The sequence below is a fragment of the Ziziphus jujuba genome, chromosome 3 (assembly GCF_031755915.1).
Source record: "Ziziphus jujuba cultivar Dongzao chromosome 3, ASM3175591v1".
Classification (NCBI taxonomy): domain Eukaryota; kingdom Viridiplantae; phylum Streptophyta; class Magnoliopsida; order Rosales; family Rhamnaceae; genus Ziziphus; species Ziziphus jujuba.
Genome location: NC_083381.1, coordinates 28,591,395 through 28,611,429, shown reverse-complemented (window position 1 = coordinate 28,611,429; position 20,035 = coordinate 28,591,395). Strand labels below are relative to the sequence as shown.

Below are 20,035 nucleotides of genomic sequence, written 5' to 3'. Positions count from 1 at the left end.
TGTTGGTTTGAGCACCACCACTCATGCCAATAGAGCGTAGCTTCAAGTCTACCTGGTGGGAGGGCCTAGAGCAAAAGCCAAAAAAAAAAAAAAAAAAAAAAAAAAAAAAAAAAAAAAAAAAGGAAAAGAAGAACCGCAAATAAACGGGTGTTTGTCAGACGTTCCTTTTCTTTTTTTTTTTTCTTTTTTCTTTTTTTTTGGGTTGGGTTTGAGGATAATTATTTATTTAATTAAAATATATATTTTTAGTTCTGCAATAAAAATATATTTATTTTTTATTTATATTATATTTGCATGCTTTTCGATGTAATAAGACAAAAATTCTTGTTTTTCAAATTTCTGTTTCATTTTTGTTTTAATTTTTTTACAAAAATTGACCAAAGATACGTATGTTTTTAAAATGTTTGGAATCTTATAAAATAATTTGAAATAGGACAAACTTCAAGGACAATATATGATTTAATTTTAAATTTAATCTATTTAAATTTATATTAAAAAAAGTTTGATAGGATTTAAATCATAAAAACAATAATTGGAAGGCAGGGCAACCGGCAATGTCACTTTTTCGAAGGGCAAAATAACATGATACAATTTACAAACTTAAAAGAAATAATAATACTAATAATAATAGTTCAGCAAAATAATAATAATAATAAACACAATTAAAGTGTGACGCATGTAGCATAATTTGAGATCAGACCTGACACAGAGTGTGGGAACGCGAACTCAGCAGTACGGTTGGAACTCACTGAAGGTGCTAAACAGCCAGCTTAGTATCGAATTACGAGAATACCCCGTGGATCTATTTGTGAAACATTGGATTTTGGTAAACAAATTGAAAACTTTTTTTATATAATATTTATGTATCTTATAAACCGCTTATAGACCACGAATCTAACATCTATAGCTGAGAAGATTCGAAACAAAAGCCCAGCCTAAGCTCTCGTTTCGAGCAGATCCGGCAAGTAGACTGGAAGCCTTCCACACGTATGATTTGGCTATTAATTTAATTTTTCCAATCCTCAAAATAATTGTTTGATTTGGAAAGCAAACAAATTTAAAAAAAGAAATTGTGATGAATTGATTCATCTTTGGATTTCGATTTTGGAGTATGATGAGATTATGTGTTTTGGGCTGTTCTGATTTTGACTCATTGTTACATGGTTGAATTTTCTGATTGTTTAAGCAATCAACTTTTGTTTAAAGGAGAATTCTTTGATGAAGTGGTGGATGGTAATCATACAGAATTGCGACTTGGGACTGATGACTGCCTAGTGGCGACGAGTGGCGACGAGCCCACTAGGCGGAGAGGGCGACATAAAGGGGAAACAGCCCTCCTGAAACGGTAAATCATAAATAATGAGACGTTTAAATTTGCGACAATTCTCGTTCTCTAAGCCTGGAATATAAGAATTTTGTTTATATTAGTTCTATTTATTTACTACCAATATAGATGTTTTAGTTTCCTAATGGTTATCATGATTTCACTCCTACACTTTTTTTTTTCAGCTTTTGTTTTTCGTTTTGTATTTTTTGCTGTGATGAACTTACTTTGATCCTTGCTCATCTTTCTCTCTGTCTATATATATCCATCATTTGATGCAGAAACTTAAAGCATCTTGCTTTCAACAATGGCCTCAAACTGGTCCGAGCTTCAAATGGAACTCTTGGACTTAATCATCAAAAGGCTTGATGCTATTGTTGACATCATTCGTTTCAAAGCAGTTTGTTCCAAGTGGTACAGAGCAGCACAATTGTATATGACTTCTCCATTGCTCATGCCTCCTAGTGATAAAAAAGAAGAAGCTGATGATTGCCGCTTCTTCAGGGTTGCCGAGAATAAGATTTACAAGATCAACAACGTGTTTGACGGGTTTCATGGTGCTTGGTGCGTGAGATCATCACATGGGTGGTTTGTGATTTTGGACAAAGAAACAAAGCCACTTCTTCTTAATCCGTTTTCAGGAGCCAAAGTCCAACTTTCGTTCATAAACACTTTGCTACCATATCAAGAGTTACAACTGTATAGATCGTCATCCTGCTTTGTTGAACTTCTGGTAAAGTTTTGTTTCTCTAAAGCCATCCTAATGTCCTCCGATCTATGTTTATCTGATGTAAGTAGAGGCAAGAGCTTTTGTATTGTGGTGATATATGGACTATCTTCAAAAAGACTTGCATTCTGTATGCCTGGAGACAGCACATGGACTCGCTTTGGTGGTGACGATCATGAGTACCTGGACATAATGTGCCACAATGGTATGCTCTATTCTTTTTATCCTCTAAAGGGCTAGTTGAAATTTGGGATTTTCATGGTCCTTCTCCCAAGAAAGTTTTGGTTTGTGAACTTTCCACAACAGTGTGTCAATTCCTGGAGGCACATACTCGCTTTCTAGATAAAATTGCTTTTCTGATTGAATCAAAGGGAGATCTTTCGTTTGTCTTAATGTTGCAAAGTGAACGTGAATTTGCTATCTATAAGCTGGATTATAGTGGAAAAATATGGATACCTGTGGAAACCTTGAGCGACCAAGCTCTTTTTATTAGTGAAAACGAATGTATGTCAGTATCAACCCCAAATTTTCCAAAATTGAGAGAAAATTCAATATATTTCATAAATAGGGTGAAGTATAGCAAGATTGGCAGATACAATGTTCGTGTCTTCAACTTCGAAGAAAAGAAAATAGATGATGAGGCTGAAGATAATAAGTATTTTCATTCGATTTATTTGCCAGTATATTGGGTTGCTCTTAATCCAAGGTAATATATATATATATATATATATATGTATGTATGGTTTGCAGCTAATGATGCAGACTCAGGCTGATTATTGTCTTTGGTTCTTCATAAAACAGTAAGATTTGATGGTTGAATTTTCGGAAAACATATGTATTTTGTCTCCCTTTTATCATTTTTTATTCTTTTCTTTCCTCGTCCTCTCACTTTTCTCTTAATAGTCAATCTTTATATGTTGTTTATTCATCTGCATATGTTTGCTTCTTCATTCTGTTTGAACAATTTAAATCTTTACATATGCAGTGAATCTCAATTAGAGGTCAATAAGGTTTTCTAAAATGGGAACTAATTTGTTGGTTGTTTGATTTGTTCAACAATGGAGATTAAAAAATGAGATTGGATTCAATTGAGCAAATCAAATAACCATAAATACGCTTATACGCGTATAAAAAAGCCAGGTTGTTATGAATAGAATTATTATAGGTATATGTGTGTGTGTGTGTGTGTGTATGTGTATATATATATATATATATATGTGTGTGTGTGTGTTTATGAAGTTCGAAGATATCAATCATATATATGTAGATCTATCTGTTAAGACTTCAGAGGTTACTGAAATTGAATAGTAGCATTTCTTTATTAGCTGCTGTAAAATCAAACTTCAATAGATGGACTAGAGGCTGTAGCAGTTTTCCTATGGAACATGAAGACATTGCGTTTACTTCGCCAATTGATTGTGTGATAAGAAAATAGTGATTTGTTAAGAGCTGGAGACTAACCATTGCAAAATTTTGTTAAATCCGTAGCCGATAAACTGAAGAATGTACAGGATAACAAGCAAATAGATAAGTCCACATCAAGGATAGATGAGGTCACAAAATCCAGAATTCAAACCTGTTTTTTGAGTCTTAACATGGTCATTTTGAAATTTTAAACTCCTTTTGGCATGAACCTGAACCATTTTCTGAGGAAATCCTTTTATACAACTTTTCTGATTTTTTAATACGAGGTGTGTATGGTAAATTGTCATTCTTCACTATGCCAAACATAATTAGACATGTTCTAATTAGACATGTTCTATGTTTAAGATGGAATATGACATCTGGCTAATATCTCCTAAGGTTTTCCCAACTATTTGTACGCTGTGACGCTTGTATTAAATCGGTGGGCATTTAACCAATATCAGCTACCAACAAAGAGGCATTGAAAGTTACCTCAATTAAACCATCTAAAACTTTACTTGACTTTTGACCATATTCTACATACACTAATATTCTTCATCGAGTGTGCAAAAATATGGACCATGTAAAATAGAATGTGGATGAATTTTTTCTGTAGGGGAATGAAGTATAAGCTATATTGTAGCTTAATTAGTGAATCCAATTACAATGGAGGCGAAAGATAATGCCACTTTAAAAAACAAGTTTTAGACACAAATTGATCGATTTCAGCTAGTTAGAAGTAAAAACGAGGTAAAGCTTTCAGAGGAAAATGATAGTAGTGCAAAAGATGCAAAAATAATTACAAACTAATTACATTTCATATATTTATACAAAATCAATTTTCTTTACATTAAAGAGAAATAAGTTACTAAAAAAACATAGTCACAAACATTCTGTGCGTTAAAATCCAATTAGTGTAATTCAATCAAAAGGAAAAAGAACTAGAAATAAATGTTAAGAGGTTGTAAGTTCAAATCCAAGTGGATTCTTAAAAAAAAGATTAAAAAAAAATTATAATAATTATAATTTAAAAAATAAGAAAACTGTAACCACATTTTCTCCCTCTCCTGCTCTTTCTTTCTTCTTTTTTTCTGTTCTGAAGTAGCCACATCTTGTCATATAACATGCCATGATTAAATCAACAATCGAATCAAGATGTAATGAATAATTAAGTACAAACTATGAAAAGGTAGATGTTGCTAGATTTATTGTGGATCCTTCAGCATCGGGGTCAAGCCTGCCGTTACAGATACGGTCTTTGATTGTTTTATTTATTTTAAGTTTTTAAATATTTCATTAGATTTTTGGATGAAAAGAATTTGAATTATATTTGTATCAAGATAACACCAGTTAAAATTTTGTAATTTTTAGTTTTATTTGGACAATCATCACTCGAAAAATCTTTCACCTTATTTATTCCATTAAATTAGATTCCACGGACATTATTTACTGACTAAAAGAAATTCTAAAACCTGAGAAATTCTATCAAAAGATTTAATACAATTCAAGCCCTCCTTTCGCAAAGTAGCTCCCGCAGGTATGATTTGGTCTATTAGATTTTCTAATTTTGAAATAATTGTTTGATATAGAAAACAAAACAAAGAGAAAATTGTGATGAATTGGTTCATCTTGGATTTTTATCTGTTTTTCCATGTCTCCTTTATTGCTGGTTGACTTTTGGACCGTTTCGATTTTGACTTACGTGTTACATGATTTTCATGTGTATGGAACTCCTAACTCAATTTGTCTTCACGGTTTTCCGAGATTTTCCAAAGATTTTTCTTTAAAGAGAAGTATTTGATCAATTAATCAATGATAAAATCTTGCAGAATGTGACATTTCCAATCTTGAAATAATTGTTTGATTTGGAACAAAAAGTTTTTTTTTTTTTAAAAAAAAAGGAAGTAATGAATTGTTTCATCTTTGAATTTTTCTGTTTGCCTATGTAAGTTGCGGTAATTTTGGAAGAGTATGATATCATAATGAGATCATATTGTGGCCTTGTTACATTGAGCGACTTCAACCTTACAAAAAGGTTGATCAATTTACTCCCCCAGCCAAGGGATGGGTGGATGTTAATTTTGTCATGGATATTATTTTATTCTATTTATATTGCTGTTTGCTTCCGTGGCTATTCCCACACTTTTTATCCATCCTTTCTTTAGTTTTTAAGGATTACCAAGGAATGGAACCAGAACTGAATATTTGGATTGGCAATAATGTAAAATAAAAAAAAATTAAAAGATTAGAATTATATTCTATCACATATACAAATTCAATATAAATATTATTATTATGAGGCAAAAAAATAATAATAAAATTGTGCATGTGATCAGTGTAGAAATTTAAAGGCTTTTTAAGAAAATCTAATTTGTGAATGCATTAATATGATAGCATCATCTATCAAAAATACATATATATATATACACACACATATGATATCAAATAAAAAATTGATTAAATTCAAAATCAAAATTTTAATGTGGGTAAGAAAATCTAAAAAAGAAAAATTATAAACTTTGATAAACATTAGGTAATGTTAAATCTAAGTATAAATATAAAACTTATTTACCTTTTTTAATTATAACATGTTATTATAAAAACATATAAAATTATTTATTAAAAATGTCATAAGATGGAGATGAATTAACTATTTTTATTTTGGGCGGCCGTCTGTCTTCATGTGAAAGTGAAAAGAACTCAAATTGAGGGGGCCATATGTCACGGTTGAAGCATTTCATCAAACACTTGGTGAGCATTCTCTCCATTTTGGGCCTTACAATCCATTTTGGGCCTTATAATCTACTTTGGGCCTTACAATGGGCCAAGCACCTAGAGTAGTGTAGAATTCTCTAGAACCTTGTGGAGAACTCTAGGTCAAGCAATGTACATATCCATTCTAGATGCTTCTTTAGATATTTTATGTAAAGTAGGTGGGAAAGTAGGTGGGAAGGATCTAGACACCCATTCTCCACCGTAGGATTAAAGCAATTATAGCCGTAGGATTAAGCTTTGTATGCTTATAAATAGGTGGAGGCCTCATTTGGCCAAACCATCCAAGAAATCTCATCTATACTTGTAAAGCTCTCTTTCAAGTAATATACTTTCATTCTCCCAAACTCTCTTTGTGCTCTAGCTTTCTTTGCTTAGCTTTCTCTTTTAGTGGGCAAAAGGCTTACTTAGTTGCAACAAAGGGTCGGAATAGCAACTAAGGCCGCACGGCTTGAAGGGTAAACAAACAAGTCCGTGACAAGTGGTATCAGAGCCAAGGTTAAAGCTAGCATCTAGAGCAAAATGTCTTCATCAGAGGTTGTGATTGAAGAAGCAAGGGGAAGGGAGGTCATCCCCGAAGCTGCAAGGAAGGGACGTGGGCGTTCAAAGTCGAAGGACGTTCTCACCGCCATGGAGACCAAGGTGGTCAAGATGGAGTTGGCCATTGCCGACATGTTGGAGCGGCTTGATTGTGTGGAGCAAGGCATGGAGGAGCTCGATGGTCGTGTGGGTGACCAAGTGGGGGAGCTTAGAGGTACCATGCAAAGCACCAACGAGGCCAACACCGAGGCATGGCGTCATGAAAGCCAAGCTTTCCAAACAAAGGTAATTGAAACCTTGTCCCTTATGCAAGCTCAATTAGATGAGTTTAAGAAGAGAGAAGAGAGAGGAACGAGGGATGTGAACATGGAAGGTGTGGGAGACAAGTTCTATAAAACTCCCCAAAGTAAGGAACATCAAAGAAGGCCACCATTACCTAGCAAAGATTGGGAGAAAGGAGCCAAGCCCGAACTAAAGCCAAAGAGAAATTGCTTCCTATGTGACGGTCCCCATTGGGCAAGAGATTGTCCAAAGAGGAAGTCATTAAATGCCATGCTCGAAGAGAGGGAAACTAAAGAGCAAACACAAATAGGTTCCTTACAGCTGTTGAATGCTATCAAGGCTGCTCCTAAGGAGACAAAGAAGAGTGGCCTAATGTTCGTGGAGGCAAAACTCAATGGGGTGCCCACCAAGGCGTTGGTGGACACGGGTGCCTCACATAATTTCCTATCGGTGGAGGAGGCGCAAAGGCTTGGGATCGAGGCAACCAAAGAAAGGGGCTCCGTAAAGGCGGTGAACTCGGATGCAAAGCCACTCCAAGGAGTTGCTAGAGGTGTGCAAACCACCATCGGCGATTGGGAGGGCCAATTGAATCTAACGGTTGTGTCCATGGATGACTACAAGGTTGTCCTTGGTATGGACTTCCTCAACCAAGTAAAGGCTTTCCCACTCCCATTTGCAAGCAAGTTATGCATCATGGATGGGGGAACGACGTGCATGGTGCCTACGGAACAAGCTAGCAAGCGAGAGGCCAAGGTTTTGTCAGCATTGCAAGTTGAGAGGGAGGAGCAAATCAACTTGGCTGCTGCCCGAAAGCCTAGTGAGGATGCCTCAAACCATGCCAAGACATCTCCTAAGGTACAACATGTGCCAAAGGAGTTGCACCAAGGGAACTTGCGTGCATTGGCTTCAAGTCGTGGAGACGACAAGAGAAAGCACGAAGAGGCTAAGGAAGGAAACTTAGCCAAACCATCACCTCAACAAAACGAGGTACATGACGGGAAGGCACGACGCTATGAAGAGTCACTTCCCATTGTGAGGAAAGGGGGCACGGAGGCCCTAGCGAAAGGCAAGTCAAAAGGGGCACCCTCGACGATAGTGACTTCACCCGCCAAGAGTGTTGAAGCCACACCTGCGGGTCGAGTCGGTCAACCTAAAGGCATACCCAACTACACCAAATACTTGGTGAAGGGGAAGGACCTGCCGGATGGTGAAGTAAGTGTGGAGCACGAAGATACACAACGGCAACTCAAAGATCACATTCGGCGGGCAAGGAAGAAGGCGCGACGAGGGCGTCGCGAGTTTAGGTGGGGGAGAGTGTCACGTCCCGCGAAAAAGGACTTCCCGATAACGAAGCAAGTTGGGAACCTTCTATCGCGCTTTGGCAATTTGAAGATCATATCAAGAGGTTCCATGAAGCAAGCTCGACGAGGACGTCGACGGCATAGGTGGGGGAGAATGTCACGGTTGAAGCATTTCATCAAACACTTGGTGAGCATTCTCTCCATTTTGGGCCTTACAATCCATTTTGGGCCTTATAATCTACTTTGGGCCTTACAATGGACCAAGCACCTAGAGTAGTGTAGAATTCTCTAGAACCTTGTGGAGAACTCTAGGTCAAGCAATGTACATATCCATTCTAGATGCTTCTTTAGATATTTTATGTAAAGTAGGTGGGAAAGTAGGTGGGAAGGATCTAGACACCCATTCTCCACCGTAGGATTAAAGCAATTATAGCCGTAGGATTAAGCTTTGTATGCCTATAAATAGGTGGAGGCCTCATTTGGCCAAACCATCCAAGAAATCTCATCTATACTTGTAAAGCTCTCTTTCAAGTAATATACTTTCATTCTCCCAAACTCTCTTTGTGCTCTAGCTTTCTTTGCTTAGCTTTCTCTTTTAGTGGGCAAAAGGCTTACTTAGTTGCAACAAAGGGTCGGAATAGCAACTAAGGCCGCACGGCTTGAAGGGTAAACAAACAAGTCCGTGACACATAGGACCCTGGGCCTATATATAGGTTCGTGATTTGATTGTTTACCTCCTCGCTCAGTCCACTGATTTTGATCGATTGGCTTGAGATCTTTTGACTTTGTTTGTCTTGGTGTTAGTCATATCACTAATTTTTGCCGATGAATACCTGGAGATGTTTCTTAACAGGTCTTATTAGCTGATGAGCTTGCCCTTGATTTGTGTTAAACTTATTAGTCTGGACATTTCAGGGGTGAGATTATTTAGTTGGTCATTGGGCCTTAATCAGTGTGGTCTTTCTATTAGTTTCTAGAGTTTGGGACTTCATGGGCTTCTGGCTCTTTGGACTCGTTGTGAAATTGCGGATATAACAGTTTTCATGGTATGGAACTCATGACTGAATTTGTTTTTATGATTGAATTTTGTATGTTTTCATTTTTTAACTTTTACTTCATATACAATAAGGCTCTGTGATCAGTTAATAGATGATAAATCATGCATAACATGACTTGGTTTAATTTTTAACAAATTCTCAGTTCATAAGCATTGTTGACGGCTAATGTTGTTGGTAGATGTCGAACATTGGTAGATTGGTAGATTAGTAGATATTCAATCCTACATTTTTCGGGATGTAAATCAAGAGAGATTTCAAATGTAATAATAGTCATTCTCATAACATTGAAGTTTTTTGAGAGCGGTTGGTTTTAAAATTAGAAAAAACTTTAAAATTAAGCATGCTCATGCGAAACTAATCCAAAGATGGATGACCTCCTAATAAACTTTGAATAAAAAATCTCATATCAAGTGCAATGGTTAAATTGAGACCAATATCGGTAGACAGTAACAAGTCTACTAGTGGAAGCAGGATGTTACAAATATGGGTGGATATGAGGCACTAGCAGGTTATCTGGTGTCCAATTCCAAATCACTTGAGTATAGATCAGGGGATTTTCAGATGTAATAATAGTAATTCTTATAACGATGAGGCATTTTCAGAGCGATTAGCTTCAAGATTCGAAAGAACTCCAAAGTTAAGCGTACTCAATCGAGACTAATCTAAGGATGGGCGATCTTCTGCAAAGCTCAGAACAAAAAACTCCATACCAAGTGTGGTAGCTAAATTGGAGACAATATCGGCAAAGAATGATAGATTCATCAGTGAAGATAAGGTGTTGCCCATGAAATATAAAAATTTTATTTAAATAACTATTTATCTATTGGCAGAAAATGATAGGTTCATTAGTGGAGACGATGTATTACACATGGAATATAAGATTTTTGTTTGAACAACTATTCGTCCATGATTACTTCAAATATATATCATATTATGTCATAATATCATGAATGACGCTTTATAGTCACTTGTTTTTATTTCCTAGTTATGTTGCATCCATTAGTTACCCAATGGTCATTGCATATTTACATTTTTTTTTTTTTTTGTTGTGATATACTCACTTTGAAGGTCAAAAACATTTATGTTAAATATAAAGATAAACGGCAGGAGTCAACAAGTAATTATTGACTAAAAAAAACTGTTTTAGAGAAATCTAAATTTTGTGTTCCAGAAAAGCTTTTTTTTTTTTTTTTTCCTAAACTTATATGGAAACTCAATCAGCATTTAATGTAACTTTTTTATTTACAGCCAAATACTTATTAATTCTTTAAAAAAATTTATTATACAAAGTTCTACAGATTACAGCTCTAGTTTTATCAGTTATACCAAATAAACATTTATTCTTAAACAAAAAAACTTTTAACCATCAAGAAGAGCTTTTGGGCAAAAAAATAAAAGCTCTATCAAGTAAACTCTTAATCTAGACAAAGATTATACAATCCAGGACACCATCATTATGGGAATGTACACGCGGTAAAAAAATTATGACAATCTGTTGAGATATAGTATGCTACAAAAAAGTGACTATTTGCGATAAAAAATAAATCTTAATTTTAGGATGATTGCCCTTTTTAATCCAATCCATATAATGTCTTTTTTGGATGGTGGAGTTTTCCGGTAGTAGGGGCAAATATATAAACATAAAATGCAACAAAAATAATTAAAATTATTTGTACTATATCAAATGCAATAATCTAAATAATTATAGTTATCTAAAGCTAAAATATAGCATAATAGAAAACTATTTAAAATTATCTCCACGTAGATATATTTCATCGTTCAAATTTTATCTATGTATTTTATTTTTCTTTATTTTAAAATCTTACCTATGAATAGCATTCGAAAAAAAAAAAAAAAGAAATCTTATCTATAACTATAAAAAATGATTTAAAAAATGATTTTTGAAAAAAAATATATAATTTAATGTCATATTTTGAATTCTTTGCAAAAAGTGAACAAAGAAGGTCAAATTGAAAGCAAGTGTTTCATTTTTTTTTTTATTTTGAATTTTTTTTTAAAATGTCTTTAGCTTGTTACTAATTATAACTTGTTATTATATAAGTAAGCTTTATCTAACATTTGTACAGACTGAACCCATTATATTAAAAATATATATAATATTTTTATATTGGGATATTAGCTTCTAGTTAATTAATAATTCATGCTATTTAATGTCTCCTTTTTTTTTATCAAATTTAATATCACATTATGCTCCTAAAATATTTACCAATTAGTTTGAATAAACTAATGAATAATATGAGGCAGTAAGAGAAATTAGAATACGAGAAAAAGGACCATTAATTATCAATCAAATAAACCAAATAGTAAAAAATAAAAAATAAAAATTTTTATTCCTAAAAAATGCGGGAATATCCTAGCATTTAGTTTTACAAACATAAAAAAAGAATATAAAAAAATTAAAATATAAGACTCAAAAGAAATATGATATTTAATTTAAACAATATTATTTTCAAAATTTATTATGAAGCATTTGGTAAATGAGTTCTTTCAATAAGATCTTTTATAAGAATAATGATAGAAGCTTTAAAGCTAGAAAGAAAAAATTGAATTAATAAAATTTTTCTTTGTTTCTCGTTATTTTATGTTAAAGAGTTGACAAAGATACATATATATTTTTTTCCTTGGACGGAGAATTTTGAGAGTTAAATGAGAAAGAGTAATATTAGTAATAAACGCTAAGATTTATTTTCCTTTTTCTAAAGGAGAGAGAGTAAGGAAAGAATTAAAAAGTTTTAATCCCTATGACATTTTAACCTTTAAGAGCAGCTAACAAACCTTTGGACGTCGTGACAAATAGTAAAAACAAAAACTTACAACTAAAGAGCCCAATTTTTAAAGAAAATATTAAATTCAACATGGGGCAACTGCCCCCAACTGCCCCCCACGATAAATCTGTATGTCCAAAAAAAGCTTACATTTATTATATTATATATTAACATGAATTATTTAATAGTCATTTTCTTTAGCACCCAATTATTTAATAGACATTAATGATTGCTTAATGCTATACAATATAAAAATAGGTATATTGTTAAATAAATAAAAATTAAGATAATGCAAATATTTATTTAAATACTAAATGTTAAGTTTAATTTTACCCGAACGTATAAAAATAGATAAAATTTAGCATACTATTTTTCTTTTTCTACTTTTTTTAGACTAATTAATTTGAAGAGTTAAGAAATCCATGCTGCCTTAGAAGAATTTATTTTCATTCAGATCTTTAATAGAAATTTAGCTGGGTTTAAAGAAAGAAGTATTTCATTTTGACAGTATTTATTAATATAAAAAATTAGATTAACTAGTGGTTGAAAAAAAAATGGTAATTACTTACATGGAAAATAATGAAAATATTAATAACCTTTTAAAAAACCAACTTCATTTAAATATTTTTAGTGTCAGGATCCATTTAAGACTCCTTGTTGGAATTCTAGACAAATTCTGATTTTAAGAAAACTCCACCGAATTTTCCAATGGAAAATCCGACAACATCTCCCCTAAGGAAATGACTTACCATAAAATTTTCTACATAGAAAACACACTTTTAACAATATCTCCTTATTCCTTCCACCTTACTACAACAATTCCCATAATTTACAGTACTTCGATATCAAGATATCTATAGGTACATGCATTAGAAATAATTTAAAAACATAAAATACCTTTAATTATTCACGTCCACTTACACCACCCACTTAATGCCGTACATTTTAAATACATTTCAAATATTGTTTCACAAATATTATTAAAATAATCAGTTTTGATAAAATTAGATAAAAATCAATTTTATGAATACATACAAACATAACATAGATATATATATATATATATATATATATAGATATTTGATGCACATACTAAAATACCACTGGTGCTCGACAATGCTCAGCGTCCCAAAGCACAACCTGACAGGGAGGTTAAAGAGAGAAACCGGCATACGATCGTGTGGCATCTCACAGCGCCGCTGCTAACAGTCATCCTGGCGAAGGGGACAGTTGATGCTCACTGTGTATTATACCCTGCCTACCCTTGATCCGATGGCAACCACAGGACAACCCTATAAATACACCTGCATGCTAATTATATCCACCTGGGCGCTAATCATATCCACATGTGCACTAATCATATTCACATATACAGAACACCGATACGTGTATAGTGCATATAAAAATTCTTAATTTTTTTATAGTATTATTAAAATAATGAGTTTTGATAAAATTAGATAAAAATCAATTTTATGAATATAAATTGATTAATTATTGCATAAATATATATATACTTTGGAAATACTAAAATTTTAAATAAATATTTTTCTTCAAATTAATGAAATCAACTTACACCAAACCAATATAAAGAAAATATATAAAAGTCATACATAATTAAAATCACATAAATGCATTACTTATGCATCAAAATTTTAACGTTTAATACAAGTTAAATCACAATTTGATACCATTAATCTCTTCCATAATAATTAAATTCCATAAATAAGTAAATAATTAAATACACTTATCATAGTAAAATTAACAATAATTTAAAAGCAATCTAAAATTTATGGCTTCCCAACTTTCTTGAGAACACTAATTCAAGACCACATTTATTCAGTTCAATATAATTTGGCATCTTCAATATAAATAATAATTATTTAAATATTAGACATATACATTTTTCAGATTACTATATTAAAATAATAATATTTTATTAAAAAATGGCATCCTTAAAAATACTTCACCATAATTCACAAATGAGGTACCAATAGAAATCTAAAGAGATGAAGAATACATTACCAACCTCCGTTGGACTCGATTCGATCGATGGTGGTCGAAAAAATAAACGGAAAATTTTGGCCACAGTTCAACTTCTCATATTTATCAAACAACAAGGAATTGAGCTGAACGGATCCAAAATTGAGATTAGGAGGTCCATAAATAGTGAAAAGGAGTATCAATTTGACTGGTGGTGGTTGAATCGCCGGAATCTCAATTTTGACATCGCCAATGATGATGCCTAATATGGGGGCGTCCGACTACGGCTTGCCACGCCGTTCTAGCTACAGGCTAGAAACCTCATGGGCTTTGTCCATGACCAACGCGTGCATTGGACAGATGGCCGGAGGGTGGGTTTCAGTAGCGACCCGAGAGGGAAGGAGGAGGAGAGAAAAAAAAAAGTGTTTTCCCACGTGGAGGAAAAAGAAAAAGAATAAAAGAATAAAAGAATAAAATAATAAAATAATTTAATTACATAAAATAATAACAATATTTCATAAAAATCTTAAATAACTATATAAATAATATTAAAAAAATCTCTAAATATGAATAAAATTTAGGTTAATTGTTGATTAATATATAAGTTTTAAATGTACGTGAATCCAATTTTGAAATTGAAAATTACTTGAATTGAATAGTAAAATTTTAAATTTATTACAAATAAATTCAATTCACCAACAATAATGATTTTAACATCAAATGAATCATGACATTATGCTAATATCATAATTTGTTTTCCAGCAAAAAAAATTTTTAGAAAAAATAAATTTGGTATTTGTGATTTTTATTTAAAAGTTATATTCAATCTTATTTTATTTAAACTAAAACTCCATAGAATTAAACATTTTTAATTCTAAAATTAGATTAAAAATAAAAATTTAAAATAAAATTGAAATTTTAGTCTAAAAGTATTTTATTAGATCAAAAATTAGATAAAATTATTTTAATAGACCAAAAATTAATAATATTTTTTATGCCTAAAACATAAAAAAAAAAAAAATTTGTCCAAAAAAATAAAAACTAGAACAAAAATAAAAATAAAATTTAATTTTTATGGTTTTTTTATTTTGTTCTCAAAAAAAAAAAAAAAGATTGTAATTTACCTATACTCACTTGTGACTTAACTGTATAAAAAATGAACAGCGATAGAAAAAAATTAGAAATATAATTAACCATTTTTACTTAAAAAGATAAAGATTTACAAAAAAAAATTATTAGATCAAATAAAAAAAATAAAATCAATAATAATATTTTTATTTTTCATGCAAGATCAAAATAAGAAAAGCATAAAAATTAAAATTTATTTTTATTTTTTGTTTAACTTTTTTTTTTATGGTTTAGTCATAAAAAATTAATATAAATTTTTGATCTAAAATTATTTTATGTAATTTTTGGTCTAACAAAAATATTTTTACTAGAGCAAAAATCTCAATTTTAGTTAGTGATTCAAAGGTGATAATATTTATTATTCAATATGATATTACTTTCGTTTTAATTATTTTTTAGTGGAAGAGACTGAAAGTTTCTTGACTTATTATAGTTTTTCTAATTTTAAATTTTTTTTTATTATTTATTAATTATTATTATTTTTTTATGTTTATTTGCTTTAAGAGAAAGAAATACAGTACCTTCATGAATTAGATAGGGTATGCGTTATCGCCTGATTCTTTTGAATCTTGAATAAATGATGGTCTTGCTGGTTATTGAGAGTTTTACAGACTGATGTAAAGAATTGTTTTGTTATTTAGGCAAGGCCATGATATATTTTCTTTTGGAGCATATTAAGTATTAGAGAATATATGAATTTTTACTATTTGAAAAATACTTTAAAAAAAAAAAATTGTATCTCCTTAAAAATCTGACTGAATTTTTTCTCTTTTTTTTTTTTTTTTTTAACTGTTCCCTATGCCCGTGACTCGAACTCTGGCTCTCGACCACCGAAACAGGCCACTTTGTCAAAAAATCTGACTGAATTATTTTAAACTTAACCGAAATTCATATTCCACCTGCCCCGCCATGATAATGATGCTACAAAATGCATGGGGTCCACCATATCACATTAAGACAAATGCCTTACATATGCTATTCTTTTTTTTTTTTTGTTTTTTTGATAAATATATGTTATTCAACACCGGCTTCTACCATGTTCTTGCTGGTGTCTAGCCTTTTCTTTCCCCAAAAAAAACCTAAAAATGAAATTTCTTTTATATTTTTTTTAAAATATTTTATTCCATAAAAACCTTAAATACCTATATATAAATAATGTTAAAAAAATCTCCAAACATTAATATGATTTCCATTCGGACCATCTAACTAACAGTTCTCCAGAACTTTCACTATTTTTCCCGCTTACATTCTTATCTCCACTTTAAAAATAAGAAAGGTAGTGTAAACGAAATGGGCTTCTACTTATGGTGACGAAAGCAATGACACATTCAAAAGTCTACAGAAACTGCTAGAAGAAAAAAAGACCTCCATTTAAATAAATAAAAAACGACAAGTCGTACGCTCTCACACCCATCCAGAATATCCAAACCGACTCGCATAAATTTTCCTATAAATAAAGACCCTCATCCTTGATCCACTTATCATATTCCCCACTAGCTTCGAACAATTACATATTCCATAATTCTTATTACACATTATTCTTAGCTTTATAGTTTCAGAGCTCAAAGCTCTTCAACAATGGCTGATGAAGTGATTTTGCTGGATTTCTGGCCCAGTATGTTTGGAATGAGAGTGAGAGTAGCTCTGGCTGAGAAAGGGATCAAGTACGAGTACAGGGAAGAGGATTTGAGGAACAAAAGCCAATTGCTTCTGAAAATGAACCCGGTTCACAAGAAAATCCCGGTTCTTATTCACAATGGAAAACCCATCTGTGAATCTTTGATTATTGTGCAGTATATTGATGAGGTTTGGAATGATAGAGCTCCAATCTTGCCCTCTGATCCTTACCAGAGAGCTCAGGCCAGGTTCTGGGCTGACTTTGTTGACAAAAAGGTAAAAAAAAAAAAAAAAAATTAATTGATATGCATTTTCATTTTTGTTTGGATAAATACTATACGTTATTTTGGAATAGTGCTTCTATGATTTATTTTAAAATTAAGATTTGTATTATGATGTTTTATAAATTTTTAAAAGTGTGTTGTGCATAAAGTATAAGAAACAGGTTTTTTTCCCAGCCCAAATTTTTTTTTTTTTAATTTTATGTTTTTGGTAAAAGCTAATTCTTCATCTATGCGAAATTTATTTATTTATATAATTTGGATAAAGTAGATGGTGGGTTTATTTATTTATTTTGCTGGGAAATTTATTTATTTATTTTTGAACGTTGGTATCACTACTTGTTATTTATTTATTTTTATTTTCATTATTATTATTATTATTATTATTTTTGGCTGTGATTACTTGTGATTGTTATCCTCGTAATGGTGGGTTCTATATCGAGTAATTGACAAAGGTTTTTCATTTATTTTTATTTTCATTATTATTATTATTTTTGGCTGTGATTACTTGTGATTGTTATCCTCGAAATGGTGGGTTCTATATTGAGTAATTGACAAAGGTTTTCAGCATATTCTGATATTCCTCCAAATCCCAATTTTTTTTTTAAAAAAATTAATTCTGTTTATTTATTTATTTTTATCTTTCTTTTGTGGTTTAATTTATTTATTTATTGTTGGTGTGGGGAATACAAAATTTTGTCTTTTATTCGCTAGTCACTCCACTTTGGAACCCACGTTACAGCCTGTTTTTATTTTTTATTTTATTTTATTTATTTTTTTGTGTGGAAACGTCGTAGCCTCGTTTGTCAAAAGATTGTTGGTCCAAGGCTCTTGGATATGAAGAGGATAAAGTGTTTATTTTATTTTTGGAATTCTTGATGGTTACTTGAAAGTGTTTTATCTAAAAAGTAGGTGTATAAATAAAATGTAAAGGAGTCCACTGGAATGTCGCACCATGATATGAATTGGAAGCTAAAGAAAAATAATAATAATAAATAAATAAATAACAATGAAAAAAGTAAAAAAAATTTTCTTTTTTAAAAATCTATTTTTTGTTTTGAAGGATTTTTAAATTTTTTTCTTCGATAGTATGCTTTTAGTTTTTTAAAATTTTAATATAAGTTTAATTTGACTTTAGTATGCTATTGATTGAATTCTATAGGTCATTGTATTATCACTACTACCTATAGTTTGATGTCGATGTCCTTTTGAAATCTAATAAGAATTTTTGTGTTTTCGAATTATATATCCCTTCAATACCAGAAAAGAAAAGAAAAAAAAAAAAAGTATATTCTTTCAAACTTATGAGATCTTTCAAGTTTCAAGTCAAATAATAAATTGTAAAAGGTCAAAAAATATTAATTCTGCCTTTCGACTTTTAAGCACTTTGTGACCCAAGTTATTGCTTGTCATAGGTCCAACATATTATCACCGTTTTGCTGTCAGTGTCCTTTTGAAATCTAGTTAGAAATTTTGTATTCTCAAATTATATATTCCTTCAATATCAATATATATATATATATATATATTTGTGTGTGTGTGTGTGTGTGTGTGTGGCTTTAAACTCATGAAATCTTCTTATTCAAAAAAATAAAATAAAATCTTCATTGTCAAGTCAAACAATAAATTTCAAAAGGTCAAAAAAATATTAATTCTACTTTTGGACTTCTAAGTACTTGTGATTCATATGTCAATTTATCCCTAAACTTTTAATTTCAACTAAAATGTCATAAAATCTATAAAGTTGTTAAAAAAGATACACATGAAAAATAGCACTCATTTTATGTCCCATTAAAATTTCATGCAAGCTATTTAGGTAATATTATCTAATCGTATATAATGGGTGTACAAAAATGCAGGTGCATGATGCAGGGAGGAAGATATGGACCACAAAAGGAGAAGAAAAAGAGGCAGCAAAGAAAGAGTTCATTGATGTATTAAAGGTTTTAGAAGAACAACTTGGAGATAAGCCATATTTTGGTGGTGACCATTTTGGGTTTGTGGACATTTCTCTAATTACATACTATAGCTGGTTTAGTGCATACGAAATTTTTGGGGAGTTTAGCATTGAAGCCCATTGCCCAAAGCTTATAGCATGGGCAAAGAGGTGTTTGCAGAAGAAGAGTGTTTCTGAAACTCTTCCTGATGGGAAAAAGATCCATGGCTTTATCAATGATATGCGAAAGAAACTTGGAGTAGAGTAGAGAAAGGGCTTGCTTTATGGCATCTTTTAGATATACCCGATGGAAGTCGTGTACTCAAGTTTAGCCTTTTGTTTTGTTTTGTTTTGTGTTTTTTTTGTTTTTTTTTTTTTGGGGGGTTTGTGCTTGGTGATATGTTGGGAGGTCATGTGCTCAAGTTTAGCCTTTTATTTTTTATTTATTTTCTTTTTTTCTTTTTTGGGTTTGTGGTTGGAGATGTGTTTGATCTAGTTGGACACTCTATTGTGTCTGCTGGATGCTATATATGTAAAAGGGATGTTGGTGTATTGTAGTGAATAAACATGGGACACTTTCGTTGGCTCATCTAATTCCAAAGAAAAATCGAGTGCATAAAAATGAGCATTTAGTTTCCGCATCTTTAGCCAATTTGGTAGTAAAATTTGGAGTCTCAGATGGACAATCAGGACAAAATAATAATAATAATAATAAAATAAAAAATGCATAAACCTAATATATTCAACTCCAAAGTTATCCTAATACATTTAACTCCAAAATTATCCTAAGACAAGTTGTAATGGAAAAGAAATGGGTGTCTTAGCTGTTATAGTATTGAAATGGTTTTAAACAACAGTTGCTAATTGTCGCGAATTGTGGAATGATAGAATAACTAGCT

General features: G+C 31.6%; 2 protein-coding genes across 8 annotated transcripts; both read left to right on the top strand.

The window, feature by feature from the left end:
- The first annotated feature begins 670 nt into the window (after nt 1-670).
- LOC125423345 (F-box/kelch-repeat protein KIB1-like) lies at nt 671-2,421 on the top strand. 7 transcript variants are annotated; one of them, XR_009638227.1, is made up of 4 exons: nt 671-826; nt 908-987; nt 1,207-1,345; nt 1,606-2,421. XR_009638227.1 is itself a non-coding variant. In XM_060815512.1 (3 exons), exon 3 carries the CDS (start codon nt 1,632-1,634, stop codon nt 2,289-2,291), a length of 660 nt encoding a protein of 219 aa, XP_060671495.1. In that variant the 5' UTR covers nt 678-826; nt 908-1,345; nt 1,606-1,631; the 3' UTR covers nt 2,292-2,421. The 7 variants fall into 7 exon arrangements, 5 of the variants coding, with proteins under 5 accessions (XP_060671495.1, XP_060671498.1, XP_060671497.1 ...); XR_009638226.1 differs by having other exon boundaries at nt 1,187-1,345; XM_060815512.1 differs by having other exon boundaries at nt 678-826; nt 908-1,345.
- Nucleotides 2,422-16,773: 14,352 nt separating this feature from the next.
- Nucleotides 16,774-19,725, top strand: LOC107423437 (probable glutathione S-transferase). Its single transcript, XM_016032990.4, has 2 exons — nt 16,774-17,195; nt 19,060-19,725. The coding sequence occupies exons 1-2, from the start codon at nt 16,881-16,883 to the stop codon at nt 19,402-19,404; spliced, it is 660 nt and encodes a 219-aa protein (XP_015888476.1). The 5' UTR covers nt 16,774-16,880; the 3' UTR covers nt 19,405-19,725.
- The last annotated feature ends 310 nt before the right edge of the window (nt 19,726-20,035 follow it).